General features: G+C 35.0%; 1 protein-coding gene across 1 annotated transcript in view; it reads left to right on the forward strand.

Annotated features, from left to right (window-relative positions):
• LOC101892362 (odorant receptor 22c) overlaps positions 1-15,874 on the forward strand; it is a 30,172-nt gene extending 14,298 nt beyond the window's left edge. Inside the window, exons 5-7 of the mRNA XM_059123908.1 lie at positions 4,379-4,480; positions 10,267-10,419; positions 14,757-15,874. Of these exons, the coding sequence (XP_058979891.1) occupies positions 4,379-4,480; positions 10,267-10,419; positions 14,757-14,807 (306 nt within the window). The 3' untranslated portion in view covers positions 14,808-15,874. The remainder of the gene's footprint in view (positions 1-4,378; positions 4,481-10,266; positions 10,420-14,756) is intronic.
• The last annotated feature ends 1,347 nt before the right edge of the window (positions 15,875-17,221 follow it).

Genomic DNA, 17,221 nt, shown 5'->3' on the forward strand with positions numbered 1-17,221 from the left:
AAACATTAATTTCCACTGAAATCAATTACACTGTACGGGAAAATTCGGGTTTTTCTATAATTACTAAAAGAACCTAGAAGATTATGAATGTAGGGCTTAAAGTAGAAGACAGGTGTATCGGTGTCTTTAGAGGTTATATCGCAGAGTAACCTAAATAGAGGGGACAAGACCCCGTCCCTTTTAAACACTTTTGTAAATTTCAGGATTAAAATTTCTTGGAATCCGGTCATTTTAGATATATAATGTCCTCGGCAATATTACAGATAAAAATACGATAAATATTCTGGTCGATAATTTTAACCTCAACCGAGTCGGAAAATTGATCATTTTGATATATATTTTTTTAAATATGGTTAAAAACTCCCTTTAAACGGGATCATAGCAAGTCAGTCAGTTATTTGCCATAAAATTCTACTATAGGTCCCTGAAGACTTCAAAAGTCTAAATTTTACCTAAACGCCAGTAATTCATACATATTAAAGACTAGCTGGCCCGGTCCGCGTTGCCGGCCCGTACTTTCAGTTTTTAATGCATATGTTTAAAGCATAATAAATCACAGATCTGACGTATGTGAGCGGGACGATTTTTATTATAAGTAATGATTCCAGTGTAACAAATCTATATGATCTATTATAGCCCCATATGGAAACTCAGCTCAATTTTTGGTATTGTAAAGAGCTTAGCAACATTTTCCATTCAAAGTAGCTGTAATTTAGAATTTGTATTTCCAACGTTTAGAATGCCGTGCTGCGTGGTGATAATTGAGTGCAGAATGATTTCAAAATACTCAAAGGTAGTAGCTCTTTTATTTCCCTTACCGTAAGAATGGAATTAATTTTTTGTCACTAAAAATTGTGCGTTGGAGACCCCATAGATTCCATATTTTCATCATAGTATAATTCCAGTGCTTCTTTCTAATATTCTTAATTTTGTTTCATGTTTCTGAAACAATTTCCGACTGAATGAGTCCCAGTTTGATATTTCGGAATATATTTCATAGAGATACATCCCAAATCTACCTTCGCAACCAATATACTTGGGGGTTACAAATTCAATAGAATACAAAATTTCTTCTCTGACCACACATTGATTGGAAAAGTGGGCTTGGGGGTATAATAATGTGGGGACTATACTTAAATAAATTCCTATGTGGAAAATTATCTGTAAGATGGTTCTCTACCCCAGAGTAGCCTAAATACCAGTTTTTAGCCAGTGGCCAAGACCAAGATGGACCATACTGCGAATATTGAAAATTGTATGCAAAGAGGTTTTCTACGCCCTTGGAAACAAAGATGTCAAATAAGGGCCAAAAAAATGAAAAAAAGTGGCCAAGATAGCTTAAATCATATGAGGGGTTATGACCCATATTATGATTTAAGGTATCTTGAAAATTTAGGAAGAATTTCTGGAAGAATATAAACCCTTTTCTTACTAAATGTTCAATTCGTTCTACTATTTATGCACCTTGAATTCTGCATTTTGAGGTCTTATTGGACGGATTATTGTCATATAAAAGAAGTAGGTCCACGTTTTGGAAATGAGGCCCATAACGCTTTGTCAGTCACTTTTGTTTGTGGGTCCTAGATTTTAAAGCTAGATGCCAATTTTAGACATGAAAGATGGCCATAAAACATCGTATTGCGCATTCATTTCATTTTATACCATTTATACCCTCAGTCATATGGCTACAGAGGGTATATATCATTTGATACGGCCAAAACGTTCTTCATTGAAATAACGTTTTTAAACCCTAGGTCTATTTGGACCAAATCCGTTTCAGGACATTTGGAGTCGATCTAGCGATGCCCGTCCGTCTGTCTGTCTGTCTAGCTGGTGCGAACGATAACTCCCGAAGGGAGTATCCGATTTGATCCAAAGTTGGTATATCGTAATATTACTGTCAAACTTAGATCGAGTTCTGAGATGGGCAATATCGGTTCACTCCTTCTGGTACCTTCCACACAAAATGTCAAAATTTTCAAAGAGAATAATTTTTTGCACAGAAAGACAAGGATAATCCGATTTTGCTCTAACTTTGCAAATCCTAATATTTTCATCAGCGCTAGGTCAGGGGCGAAAATGAACTATATCGGTCCACTCCATCAAGTACTCCCCCACAAAGGTGACAATTTCGAATAATTAAAACTCTTATAAAACGTGATGTAAGAGTCCGATGCTCTGCAAATTTCACACATCCTAATATTTTTGTTAACCCAAGATTTGGTATTAAGATGGAATGTATCGGTCCACTCCTTCTGGTAACTCCCCCACAAAAGGTCGAAATTTAAAAAAAAAAAAATATTTATTGCACAGAAAGATAATAATAATAATCCGATTTTGCTCCAACTTTGCGAATCCTAATATTTTCATCAGTGATAGATCAGGAGCGAAAATGGACTATATCGGTCCACTCCATGAAGTACCTCCGCCACAAACGTTCAACATTTTGAATAATTACAGCCCTTATAAAATGTGATGTAAGAGTCCGATTGTCTTCAAATTTCACACATCCTAAAATTTTTGTGAACCCAAGATTTGGTGTTAAGATGGAATATATCGATCCACTACTTCTGGTACCTCCCCCACAAAAGATCGAAATTTTCAAAAATATATTTTCTGCACAGAAAATATTTATTGCACAGAAAGGATAATCCGATTTTGTTCCAACTTTGCAAATCCTAATATGTTCATCAGTGTTAAGTCAGGGGCGAAAATGGACTATATCGGTTCACTCCATCAAGTACCTCCCCCACAAAGGGTCAAAATTTGGAATAATTAAAACTCTTATAAAACGTGATGAAAGCATCCGATTTTTTTAAAATATCACACATCCCAATATTTTTATAAATCCAAGATCTGGTGTTAAGATGGAATATATCGGTCCACTCCTTCTGGTACCTCCCCACAAAAGGTCGAAATTTTGACCTGTCGGCTAAACCGAGATATATTTTTAACTTTTTTCTTTAAATTTTGCAGGTCCCAATATTTTTATTAGCATTAGATGAAGTGGAACACTTCGATCCACTATATTTGGCATCCCACGCACATTTCAACATTTTCTAAAAATTATTACATATCTCATATCAAGTGAGGCTATGGTCCAAATATGGCACGTTTAAATATTTATATCAGAGAGAAGTTGGACAATATTGCCCAACTGCTTCAGAAACTCCCCCATTATGGCTCAACATATTGGATAATAAATACGGATGCCAAAATATGTTTGCATAAAAGGACAATAGCTGAGGGTATACATCCGTCCGTAAAAAACCGACTGATGCTTTTTAACTAGTTTTTTTTTTTTTTGCTGCCAAATAGTTTGCCTTAATCCCATTATTGTTGTTTTTTATAAAACAAAGTTTATGTATTTGTGGTTTTAGGTTTCGGAAAGAGCCACCAATCCTCATCAGTTCACCTGTTTTTTTTTTTTTTTTTTTTTTTTTGATTAAAGAGTTTTGGTCGGAAGTTCCATTGGAAAATAGTCATCAGGTCTAGGTAGTAGTCAAGGTAATAGTTAGAAGGAGAAGTTAGAAAAATATTTGTCAGAAGGTCCTTGGAAATAACCGCACTACTGCTGTAGAGTTAAAAAAAAAAATTAATTTAAAAAAACATTTATTTATTATCCTCATCATCTCTACTCGAATCCCCTTTTATAAATATTTTCACCTCTTCTTCTTGTGCTTACTTTTATAATTTTAACGATTTCAAATCTCTGAATTCGCATCTGAAATGTCCAAATTCGCCATTGTAAATGAAAAACTTGGAATTGTCCCATATCCATTATATTACACTTCACACATTCCCATACACCTAACAAGACTTATATTAATGTAGCAAATTATAATTATGGAAACTACTAAAAAACGAAACTTTATTTCATCTTGAACGAACATCTATATTTTAAGGAAGGACGATAGTTATTTATGCAATAACATAATGTGTTATTGTTATATCACTCGAAAGACCATAGCATCTATACACAATACCTGTCCTCCAACCACCCAGATAATTTTAATATTTAAATGTCCTTTCCTTTCCTATTCATCGCCATCTACTTTCTCCTGTGAAAGGATTGTGGTGTAAAGCCAAAATTAACATTGGTGACAAAACTGTTTGGCCAGAACCAATGGCCTTGCAGTTAACTTAATTCGGTGCATTAATTATGCCCTTCCCCACGTTCTCCATCACTTCCAAGGAAACCATGAACCACTGCAAAGAATAAAATTTTTTCGAAGGATAATAAACAAGAGTGTAGTTTTTGTTTAGCAAGGACATTGTTAACATTATCAGAAATAACAAATTTTTCTCATTTCGTTTGTGCAGTGTTTTTAATTTATTTTTTGTTGTTTTCGTTTCTCTTTTTTTTCTTCTTTTACAGAATACCAATTCGGTGGGCCTATTTATCTATATTTCGTACAATATTGCAGCATTTGCCCAGTTGTTTGTGTATTGTGTTGGCGGCACCTTTGTCAGTGATAGTGTGAGTATTTGCAACTATTTATTAATGTTTGTTATTAACTGGAAAACGCAAGGATATTTTACGAAAGAAAAAAGGACAAATATTATGTAAGGAATGGAAGACATTTCGAAGGTCTTCATTGTCTAAAAAGGAAGGCTATTTTAAGACCTTTAAAATTTTGAAGACCTTTTAAAGGCTTTTATAAAGGGTACAACTTCGGATGATTTACTGTAAATGGAAGACATTCCGAAGGTTTCCATTGTCTAAAAAGGAGGGATATTTAGAGACCTTTAAAATTTTGAAGACCTTTCAAAGACTTTTATAAAGGGTACAACTTCAGATGGTTTACTGTAGATGGAAGACACTTCGAAAACTCTTTTAAAGTGTTGAAGAATATCAGAAGGTCTGCAGAAGAACTTTTGGAGACTTTTAGTATTTAACAAGTTAAAAAGTATCTGCCGGTTTTGCCGAACGATGCCTCGTTTATATAAATATATTTTGACTTGTGTTATGAGTATCCAAACTCTTGACCCTTTATGGGGGAGGTTCCAAAGGAGTGGGTCAATGGTGTCCATTTCGTATCTGACCTATATGTGATATCAGTGTACTAGACTATATCGACTACATCATTCCCCTTTACATGAGAAATGGAATCATTTTCAAAAATTAAGAAATGTGTGTGAGGTACGAAATAAAGTGGTTCGGTCCACTTCATCTAATACTGAAAACAAATATTGGGATGAGCATCTAAAATCCATTTTCAAGTTTATGCGAATAATTAATCAAAATGTAAAAATGTTGTGGGGAGGTAACAGAAGGAGTGAGTCGATGAATTCTATATTCATATTTGATCTCAGGTTACCAAGTTTTATAGAAATCGCTGACTTTTTTCGTAAACTATAAAAGAAATAAATGTTGAAAACTGTGACCCTTTTGTGGGGGAGATACCGAAAGGGGTGGACCGATATCTAACATCATCACACCAGACCCTAGGTTAGTAAAAATATTGGGATGTGTAAAATTTGATGGAAATAGATGCTTACTGCACATTTTTAATGTTATTAAAAATTCTAAGCCTTTGTCGGTGAGGTACCAGAAGGAGTGGACCGATATATCTTCCTACCAGACCTTGGATTATATATTATATAAGATATTATATATTATATAAGATATTGTCATGCGTGAAATTTGAAGACATTCAGACTCTTTCATTACATTTTATAAGAGGTATAATTATTCAAAATTAGATGGACTGGATGGAATCGACCCTGTCAGGTCAGGTGATGCCAATATTTGGACTTGCAAAGTTGAAGCAAAATCGGATCATAATTTCTCTTTCTATGCAGTAAAATATAGATTTTTTTGAAAATTTCGACCTTCTGAAGGAGGTGCCAGAAGGAGGGGACCGATATTGCTTCAGGGAAGACAGTTTAAATGTTGCCTGTGTCTAAAAAAGAAGACAAAGAATAACTTTTGGAGGTCTTTACTTTTTAAAAATGTATAAAGAATATTTTATTATAGAAGGGCTTCGAACTTACCCAGAACATCTTATATTTATTACAAACCCTACAATGGACTTGATGCTTTCTATCTTTAAGAGGCATACAGAAGATCTACCATTTTTATCGATCGATCTTTACCCATAGTCTTTCATCGTAATAATACGGAAGACATTTTAAGGCGCTCTATAAAGGGTAATACTTTGGAAGTCTTTCTATAGAAGAGAATCTTCTGAAATTCTTTTCATAAATCGAAGAACCATAAAAGATGGAAAGGCCTTCAATTTTTAAAAATGTATAAAAGATTTTTTTGTTATAGAAGACCTGCAGAACTTATTCTTACATCTATTGGAGATATTCAAAAGGTTTCCCATTTATTCAAGAGCTATAGAAGTTATTTTCACTGTAGAAAACCTTGTGAAGGTCCTCCATCTTTAAGGGAATATTCAGAAAACCTTTTTTATAAGGCCAGGTCTTCTGTATCAGATCTTTTGCAGGATTTCCATCTGTAAAAAACATATACAGGGTGAGAAGAAAAAAATTCAACCTAATTCAGACTTCCGACAGCTGTTAAAATTATTCCAGTGACACCTCATTACATTGTTTACAAACGTACAAAAGCATTTTGGAGAGAATTTTCCGGAAAAAATGTTATTCGTGATGGAATTCAGGCGTGATAGTGTGATTTCTTTAGATTTGGCTGCAAAACCACAAGTGGCTATCGTAAGAGAACACAAGCATTTTCATGTGAATAAATCTTTTGTGTCTCGTACCATCGCTCGTTTCCTCGATACTGGTAGCGTAGCCCGACGTCATTGAAGTGGACGGAAGAAAAAAGCAACATCAGCTGAAATGGTTTGAAAAGTAAAGAAGCGAAACTCTCGTCACAGTGGCCGAAAAATGGCTCGTGAGCTGAACATATCGCAATATTCCTTTCGGCAAATATAATAAATAATAAACTAAAGATGAGCCCTGGGTAAAACCATTGAAATTCCAAAAAGTGCAAGAACTTACACCGCAACTGAAAGAAAATAGACTCAAAAGACCTAAAGAGTTGCTTCGCTTGGCCGAAAGTGATGAACTGCCGAATTTGGTTTTCTCCGATGAGAAAACATTCGTTGTCCAGCAGTTTGTAAACAAACAAAATAATTTACTTGCCAATGAGGTCAGCTGAAAATGTGTACCTTCGGTTGGCCACCAGAAAAAAAGAACTCAAGCGCCGGCCATGGTGATGGTGTGGGCCGCCATAACAGCCGATGGCCGCTCTCCGCTCGTATTAATCGACCGTGGCATCACAATAAATTCCGAATATTATCGCGAAAATATTCTCGAGGGTGTATTAAAGCCTTGGGCACGCAAACATTTTGACCGTAGGTCTTGGACATTCTAACTGAACTCAGCACCATCGCACTCAGCACGCGCCAAACAAGAATAAATACAAAATGAGGTTCCTCGATTCATTTCCAAAGCACAATGGCCACCTAAATCTCCGGATACCTATCCGTTGGACAATTGTGTCTGGAGTATTTTGGAAAGCATGGTTGGCACTAAATTATTATCCGATTTTGTTCAAACTTTGCAAATCCCAATATTTTTGTCGAATCCATAAAGTACCTTCCCACAAATTGTCGAAATTTTTAAAAATGTAAACTCTTATTAAATGCGTCTTCAAATTTCGCACATCCCAATATTTCTATCAATACAAGATGTAAAGTTGGAAAATATCGGACCACTCCATATGGTACCTTCCTCACATCGGCTTAAAACTTTGCGTAAAAATAACTCTCATGAAATGCGAAATATGCATTGAAAATTTTCAACATTTATAGCTCTCAAAATTTGCGGAGCAAATCAGGTTGTAAAGGCATGGTAAATCTTAAAAAAAACAAGTAAGCAAAGGCTACAGTCGAGCGGGCCGACCGTTGAATACCCTACAACACTGTAATAAACAATACAGTTTATATAGGCGAGATACTCGAAAGAATTCCACATGATATTGTGACAAATAATAAAAGAAAATCATCAGGTTTCGTTCTCTAATTTTCGGATAATAGCAACTTAAACTAATTTGCTCATTTCCAATTTATTGGTAGATGTTGCACGTAAATGGTCTTCCTAGATCTGGAACCAATATTTCCCAAGGACCTATAATCTCTAAGAAGTGGCAAAAGATTAACATTTATTATTGCTTTTTGATTGAAACGCATCTATATGAGATACAGCCATTTGACTTTATTCTTCAACGAAATCAGCGTTAACGAAATAGTCAGAAGTGCGGCTTTCCTGTATTTGTGAATTCTCCAAAAAGTCACTGGAATGGACATTTTCGTATTTTGTCTTTAAAAGTTGGCAAACTCCTTCACACATTGAATATTTTTGGATGACCATCCAAAACTGCTTGGCTTTTTCAATGTCCGGTAACCTCCATAATTACGACCAGCTGACAATTTTGCAGTTTTTTGGTCCATTTCAACCCCTAAATATATGGCGATCATCTCCAAAAAGAATTGGCTTTTATTCTGACCCTCATCTTATCTCTATGCAAAATTTCGTAAGGATCGGGCCATAAATGCGATCTGTATATGATATCCTGATATCCTAACTACTTAGTTTTGTTAGCTGTAGAAATATTCCCAAATGTTTGATTCAAAATGAAAATATGCCAAAAATATGACAAAATGGAAAAAATATGAGAAAATGTTACAAAATCAATATTTTCATGTTTAGAGAGATATTTTTATGCGATTTTGTAGACGTTTTTTCTTTCCTACCAAGAGGCCATTCTGAATTAATGAGAACTGTCGAAATCAGTTCAGCCGTTCTCGACATATAAGAGATCTTTCAAGCATATCTTCTTTGATAGACATATATATCGCACATATTTTGCTATATATCCGATTTGTTAGATGTTAACATCAATGTAAAGATCAGAAGTAACCTTGTCATGGCTTTATGATTTCGCCGGGATTTAAAATATTCGCGGTTTAATGAAATTTTTTTAATTTTTTCAACAAAAAAGATATGGTCTATTTTACCCGCTAAATATTATCCGATGACCACCCAAATTGGTAGGCTTCTTCCCCGCCCTAAACTCTAGCAACATGCGAAATTCCGCGTCGATTGGTCTATAATTGCGACCTGTAGAGCAAGTGCAAAATCAGGAATTTTTTCAGTTTTTGGTCCATTTCAACCCCTAAATATTATGCGATCGTCACCAAAAGAAATAGGGTTCTATTCTGACCCTAGCCCCACCTCCATTTTAAATTTCGTGAAGATCGGACCATAATTGCGACCTGTAGAGTGATTACAAATTAACATGGACAGACGGACGGACGGACATACATAGCTAGATCGACTCAGCTCGCCGAGATAGGAAGATCCATATATACTTTCCTATGTGGGAAATCAATATTTCGTGGTGTTACATAATTTTTGGCCCAATCAAACTTATAATACCCCCAACACATAGTGTTGTAGGGTATAAAAATTATAACATACATCATATAAATTGAAGGATATAGGTCAGATTTTAGCGACTGATACTTCTTAAGTTGTTAGCTCTATTTTCATAACTCACTAATATTCTAAAATTATGGAAAAATTAGAAATTTGTAATTTTGAGTCTAAACTTTTTACTCAAAATTCCCAACAAAAAACGCTTCCTTTTATCTATCATCTAACTTCTAAGGCTTTCAATTTTTATATGAACTTTAAAAGGTCTTCAATCTGCAGACGATCTTCAAAATATATTCCATGTTTAAGATATTGATTTTCCTCTATGGATACCTATTATTATCCGTCATATATAGGAGGTGTTTCGAAGGACTTTCGTTCTTCAAGATCTTCTAAGGGTTCAGGGAAAGGTCTAAACTTTTCAAGGTCATTTTGGTATTAGAAACCTTTTAAAGGTTTTTAAAGGTTAAAACAATTTATATGGGGTTCTTTATTACTTAATGCTCTATTACTTAAGGCTCTCTAACACAATTTCCCCTCAACAACATTGTCGTTCTCTCCCACTCAAATCACTCAAAGGATATCAAATTAAATACTCTAAAGCAAAAAAAAAAACTTTCTTATATTTGACATACTTTAATAATCTGCATTCTCTTTTTTTCTCTCCCTCTCTCTCTATTTTCCCTCACCGCTCACCCACCACATGTCTGCTTCATTTTTACATATATGGACACATCCTTCACACACACATACATACATGCTTCTATATCTACTTATCGTTTTGATGTACTCGAAACTATGCTGGTGTCTATAAATGTACGTATAATGGCTGCGAATGGGTGGTTGTCGGCGCAGAGTGCCGCCGTCGCAGATGTTCTCTACAACGTGGAGTGGTACAAATGCGATATCAAGACTAGAAAAATCATTTTAATGATATTGCACCGATCTCAGAAGGCAACAACAATTTCTGTGCCATTTTTTACGCCATCATTGCCGGCCTTCAGTTCGGTAAGTAAGAATGAAAAGAAAAACACTAACAAAAACGATAGAGGGGAAAAGAAACAACAACATCTATGGTGGACTAGAATGTGTAATGGAAAAACGTAAGATAAGGTAATGGAATATTCTTCGGCAAACATTCCACATTCTTCTGCACTCTTTCTAACTCGGTTAAGATTTATGTTCGCTGGCATGTCAATAGACACTTGGAATATATTTACACAGGTTGACTAGGAAGATAATGATGATGGCGAAGAGGATGAGACGAGGACGACAACTAAGACCACGTCGTTGATGGTGAAGGCAGTAGAGGCTACATGGCTGCTGCTGCCGCCATGGACATTGCTGATAAATTGCAATGTATGAGGAGGAAGGAGGGGGATAGAAGAGAGGGAGAGGGAGAGGGAGAGAGAGAGAGGGCACGTGTGTTTCACCATCCAAAGTCATTGTTTACCTGGTTGGTTAGTTACTTTATTTCAAGGCCTAGCCGGTGGCCTTTGCCACACGAGGGACAGTTTGTTTGCCTCTGTGTGTTTAACGTCATCTCTCGTTTTTCTCTCACCCTCTTTCTCTCTCTCTCTCTCGTTTCTCTAAGCCTTGTTGACGGAAGGTAAATTATGTTTCACTTATAAAACAGGAAACATAAATAATGCCTCACAACTAAATGACGGTCGGATTTTCTCGTTGATGACAACAACAAGAACAACAACACCAGGGGAGTTCATTTTTTTATGCGGCCTTTCTCCACTAAGCCAAAGTAAATAAAGTGACCTTAAGTACCTAACACTTAAATGTGATTTCAAGAGCACAAAGGGGTACCTCATAAACAAGTGTTTTTCAAAGGGGTCATTTCACAGAACGTGTCATTTTTGACGGTTTAACATTACAATCAGCGGGTGGTTTACTATGGCAGGGGGGGGGGGTTAATTATAAAAAAAATAATAATAATTGCTCTTTGTTAAAATTTGAAAAAAGGGTATTTAAATTGTAGTATTGGGGCAGTTTTTTCCTTAGAAATAAGTCCAATGATAACAAAGGAAAAGAAACGGGCATTAAGTCCAGTATTTTCAAAGGCAGTTTAGGCATTGCAGGCCCACAAATGTTGAAAAGTGTTTTAATTGAAATTTAATACTTTCACACCTCTAACATAAGAGGGTGTGATTTTCGAAAAAAACGGAGACGGAAAAATGTGTGCGGATTAAAATCGTTGATGAGTATTTTTTGAACCCTGAAAGAAAAATTCAACGTCAATGGAACAACATTAATTTTTTTCTGATGACAATGTAATGAAATATGGCTACAGTCATGTGGGGCCTACAACACCACATTATTTTGAAAGCCCCCTTATGCCCAAATTCATTTTGGACGATTTCGATTTTGAAATAATGTCATAGAGCCCAGATGTTACCCTTATGTTGGCATTCCGCCGTGTTGTTATGTATTCGAAACAAAATCATTAAAGTCGTATTCAATTTTACAGCTATATATAATCCAATGGTTATCCAAAATGTTCGACTTCTTCCCTGTAACTAACTCTCTCCTCGTGTAGAGCGACCGACACGACAATATCAGGAAATTTTTTTTTTTTTTTGGTTTGTTTGTCCCTTTTAACCCCAAAATTTCGTCCCTTTTAAATCCTAAATGAGGATCGGACGATAATTGCGACCTGTATATAATACCTTCACCACATAGTGTGAAAAACTTTGAAAAATGTACAGTTTAAAAATTCTAAGTCAAATTGAAAAAATCGCATGCGATTAAAAATATGACTAAAATTAAAAAAAAACGTAACAAAACATATTCACTTTTTTATTCGCATATTTACAAGCGATTTTCTCAGATGTTATCCTTTTCTGGCAAGCGACCATTACAAATTGATGAGAATTGTGAAAATCAGTCCAGCAGTTCTTGACTAATGAGCGGTCTAACTAACATCTTCTACTTTGATATATGAGAATGTATATACTTTGCTATACAGGGTGAGATAAAAAAACTGCAAAAACAAAATATGTTTTTTTTTATTTTCTTTTTTAATTTATTGAATGAAAGCAAAAAATATCGGAAATAGCATCAAATTTTAGAATAAGTTTAGACTTGTTCGAATTGGTCTCCTTTGGCATGAATTATGGCGTTCAAACGGCCAATGAAACCATCACACGCTGCCCTAATGTTGCTATGCGGTATTTTGGCCCATTCCTGGCGAAGCGCTTGCTTCAGATGATCGACACTTTGGTATTTTTTTGTGTTAACCTTGCTTTCCAAAATACTAAAGCCACAATAGGCCAACGGATTGGTATCCGGAGATTTTGGTGGCCATTGTGCGCTAGAAATGAAGCGAGAAACTTCATTTATAAACATTCTTGGATGGCACGTGCTGAGTGCGATAGTGCTGAGTCCTATTGGAATGTCCAAGGTCTGCGACCAAAATGTTTGCGTGCCCAAGGCTATAATTCACCCTCCAGAATATTTTCGCGATAATATTCGCCATTTATTGTGATACCACGGTCCCTCACCATGGCCGGCGCTTGAGTTCTGGTGGCCAACCGAAGGTGCACATTTTCAGCTGACCTCTTTAGCAAGTAAACACGATCATTTTGTTTGTTTACAAACTGCTGGACAACGAATGTTTTCTCATCGGAGAAAACCAAATGCGGCAGTTCAACACTTTCGGCCAAGCGCAGCAACTCTTAAGCCTTTTTTGATTTTTTTTTTCTTTCTGTTGCGGTGTAAGTTCATGCACTTTGCGGAGCTTTGTTTACTTTCTTTACTCCGAGCTCATTTTTCAATATTTGCCGAATGGAATATTGCGATATGTTCAGCTCACGAGCCATTTTTCGGCCAATGCAACACGGACTTCGGTCAAGTCGCTTCTTTACTTTCGGGCTACACTACCAGTATCACGGTAACGAGCGATGGTACGAGACACAAAAGATTTATTCAGATTTATATGCTGGAGTGCTATAACGATAGCCACTTGTGATTTTCCAGCCAAATATAAAGAAATCACACTATCACGCTTGAATTCCATCACGAATAACTTTTTTTTCTGGAAAATTCTCACCAAAACGCTTTTGTACGCTTGTAAACAATATATTGTTTACGCCTGTAAACAATATAGTGGGCTGTCACTGGAATAATTTTACAGGTGTCGGACGAGTGGCTTTGAAATGACAGCAGTCTGAAGTTTATTGCCGTTTTTTCATCTCAACCTGTAAATATATATGTCCTTGAAAAAATTATAAAAATATTTTAAGGATTGACAAAAGTCCATGATGCTTAGTTAAAAAATCTGCTATTCCTAATTTGTACATTCATATATATATTTTTTTTTGAGCCGAAGGTCCTTAAATTCAAAATTAAAAATACGATTTTTCGCTAGGAAGACTTATAATGTCGGAAGATTTAACTTAAGATAATGCTTCCTTCAGTTTTTTACGAGACATACGATATTTTGATGTGGCATGATCTGGACGTTAACTTTAAAAACGTGTAACTACTTTAAAGGGTTTTTTCCAAAGTATTTTTTGTGCGACTGGAGTACCCTCAAACTCAAATATCTTGTCAAATTCAAGTCAATGGAAATATAGGCCCATTTCTTCAAAAGATAGCATTTTCTTATTATCATAAATCTTATTGACCCGGATATGATTCAATTTTCCACTGACTATTTGAAAAGATTCTTGAAGATCTCTCCATGACATTCCGATAAACATTCGAAGATTATTAAAAATAATTGTCGCAGAAATGCCAGCTATTCAAAGGAGATTTTAACATTTATTTTTTATTTTTCCAAGGACCTATTATCCAAAAATGTTAATTTTTTTATATAAAATGAGTTTCTGGAAAGTACTGGAATTTTTTAATTTTTATTTTTTTTTGTCGAATATAGATATTTAAAAAAATCTGGTCTCAGAGAATTGAATATTTAATAAAATATTTTATAAAGACCTACTGACCAAAATCGCCTTTATATATATATGTGTGTAAAGGATCATAGTCTTCGTCATATTTATTTTCTAATTCAGATTGAATTTTTGATTCAATAAATTTAAATGAAAAAAAATATTTTTCGATTTAGTGATTTTAATGTAGCAACCGCATATTTAAACATTTTTTAATCGATTTTGTTTTTGTTCAAATTCTGAGGGAATAGGACATTTTTTTGTTTCTCTTAAAAAAAATAAGAGCTAAATAAGAGCTAAACACCCTCCAACTAAGCCTTTTTTCGCTCCGGTATCCCATTTCTTGATGCAATGTCAACCCTCATTATTTTTTTTTTTTTTTTATTTTTTACCTATCGCTTATTTTCATTACCATTCTTTCCTTTTCTCTTCTTTTTCCCGCAGATTATAAGCACAGCGGGTTCCTATATTGCCCTGCTAAAGACTTTTCTCTAAAACCCCGCAAACAAAAACAAAACCGAAAATGACAACAGAAAAAGTCACAAGCAGAATGAAACAATAATGAATGAAGAAAGAACGAACGAAAACCTCATCACGATGGCAAACATGAAATTAAAACAAACAAAAAACAACAAAAACAACAAACATAGCAATAGAATCCTTTTAAAGACAGCAGCTGGAGAAAATTGAAAGAGAAAACAGAAAAATGAATAATCGCAAATGATTCGATGACAATGTAGTTTATTGTTGTTTTTGGCCATGGTTTGGTTGGTAAATAGCGGAGTAAAAAAACATTTGGCTGCTGGAAGAACATCACTTACCAACACCAGTGTCATTACCACCAACTGGTGGCAGCTAAAACAACAACTGGAAGCCAACGAATCAACCCAACAAATGAACTTCATGCTTACACAACCCACAATTGGCCCAGAACAATAGCCGGGTCTCCCGCTCTCCGGCAAAAACACACATTAGTACCCTTTTTCCTGCTAAGCTGTGTAATAAGCTGCGGTAGCAAAAGCATCAGTATTTCTTGCGCGATTGACATATTGTTGAATTTTGCTTTGTTTGATTGATGGCATTCAGCGGCAACCACCAATCCAACCGACCAGCCAACCAACCAGCCAACCATCCGATCATTCGATCCAACAAGCAAACAGTCAAAAAAATATTTGCCATTGAACCAAATGTCGATTGCAAGGGATTTCACGCGCTGGCTTTGCTTTTCCGCTGGGTAGTTCGCCGTGACAGTGACTCTGGTCGATGATGGATGCTGTGCGATTTGTTGTTATTTTTTCTGGTTTTTCGTTTCACATTTTTTTTTTTTTGGTTGTTCCTTCATATTTTTTCTCTCTCGCTCTCTCTCCCTCTCTCTTAATTAATGATGTTTTTATGTGTTCCCTCTTTTTCACTTTCTTTACACTTTTAAGAGTTCTCGTCTCATCGTCATCATTGTTTCTTAAGCTTTGTCTTAAAGCTTTGTGCGCAATGAATTTTAAATAAATGAATTGAAATATGCCATTGCCAAAAAAAAAAATCAAGAAAAACAATGAATTTTTCACATTTCCTTCTAATCACAGCCTACTGGAAGAGATTTTCTTGAGGCACAAAATGTTTCATTTGTATGGGTAAGTATGACTTGGAAAGGTTTAATGCCATTAATCACCGCTGTTGTACTTCATCATCATTTCATGGCGTATGAGTGTTATTAATGGTGCATTAAATATTAATCATACGCAAGGATGGGGGTTTGGAGTGTCATTAAATGTGATTTTTTTGCCGTTGTCTGGGAGTATTAAATTCACTTAGAAGACAATTAATTTGTCTTGATATTTAACCAAATAAACGCATTTCATGTTAATTATGAGGTATTTAATTTTTGAAGTTCTTAAAACTTAGAATGATTTTGTTAAATTGCAGGAATTATATGAATTCGAAACATGGGTTTTGTTTTTTTAGCTATCAGATTTTCGGTGTAAACAATATTCAGCATAAGGTTTTGCATTTATGAAATGCTAGAAGAATTTTGAAAATTTACAAGTTTGAAAGTTCGATTTGTCTAGCAGAGAGTCCGATACCTATAAATGCCCTCGTTATATGGTAATGTATATACTTATATGCATGGTACAATAAAAAGGTAAGGTAGGGCTACCAGCTGATTACATTTTTTTTTCTAAGTGTGCCCGACTTCTGCCAATTTTGTGTATGTATTTACTGTTTTAAAAAATGAAAACAAAATATTTTCAAAACCAATGATTGGCAGACACGTACATTGTGGCTCGCGCATTAAAGCTTTCAACCATTTTAGCCATTAAATTGAAAGATTAAATAGCTTGGATCATATTTTTGAGAGAAAGCCCAGACATTCCATACATTTTCGCGCCATTTAACCACTTTAAAAATGAGGAAAAATATGAAAAAAATTAAAACAACTTGTACATAATTTTGAATGAGTCTGACAGGAAGCCTTAAGGGCTAAGTACATAAGAAGCTTGAAGTCATGGCCCGGCCTATTTTGTGACATCGTTTTTAATTATAATTTGACATTAATATGCCTAGCCATGACTTCAAGCTTTTTATGTATTTGCAGCCTTAGGGCTGCATTTCGGTAGTTTTACGAAGCTGTTCTATCTCCTTATTGTACCATGCTTATATTTATATCAGACACATGCAACCTAAAAATACATTTCGTATTATTTGCATAAAGCAGAGAATATTCAATAAAATAAAAGTATTCAATATTTGTCAAAAAAATAGGAAAATTAATTTTTTTTGCCAGAAAGTCCTGAACAAAATTTTCGGCCAGAAAATCCTTCAAATGCCTAAAAAAAATATTTTCTTCAAAGGCCAAGGCTTATTAACAAGAGGTTCTTCAAAACATAAAAATCCAGGATTTCTTGAAATAATGT

This window comes from Musca domestica, unplaced genomic scaffold, assembly GCF_030504385.1.
Source record: "Musca domestica strain aabys unplaced genomic scaffold, Musca_domestica.polishedcontigs.V.1.1 26, whole genome shotgun sequence".
NCBI lineage: Eukaryota > Metazoa > Arthropoda > Insecta > Diptera > Muscidae > Musca > Musca domestica.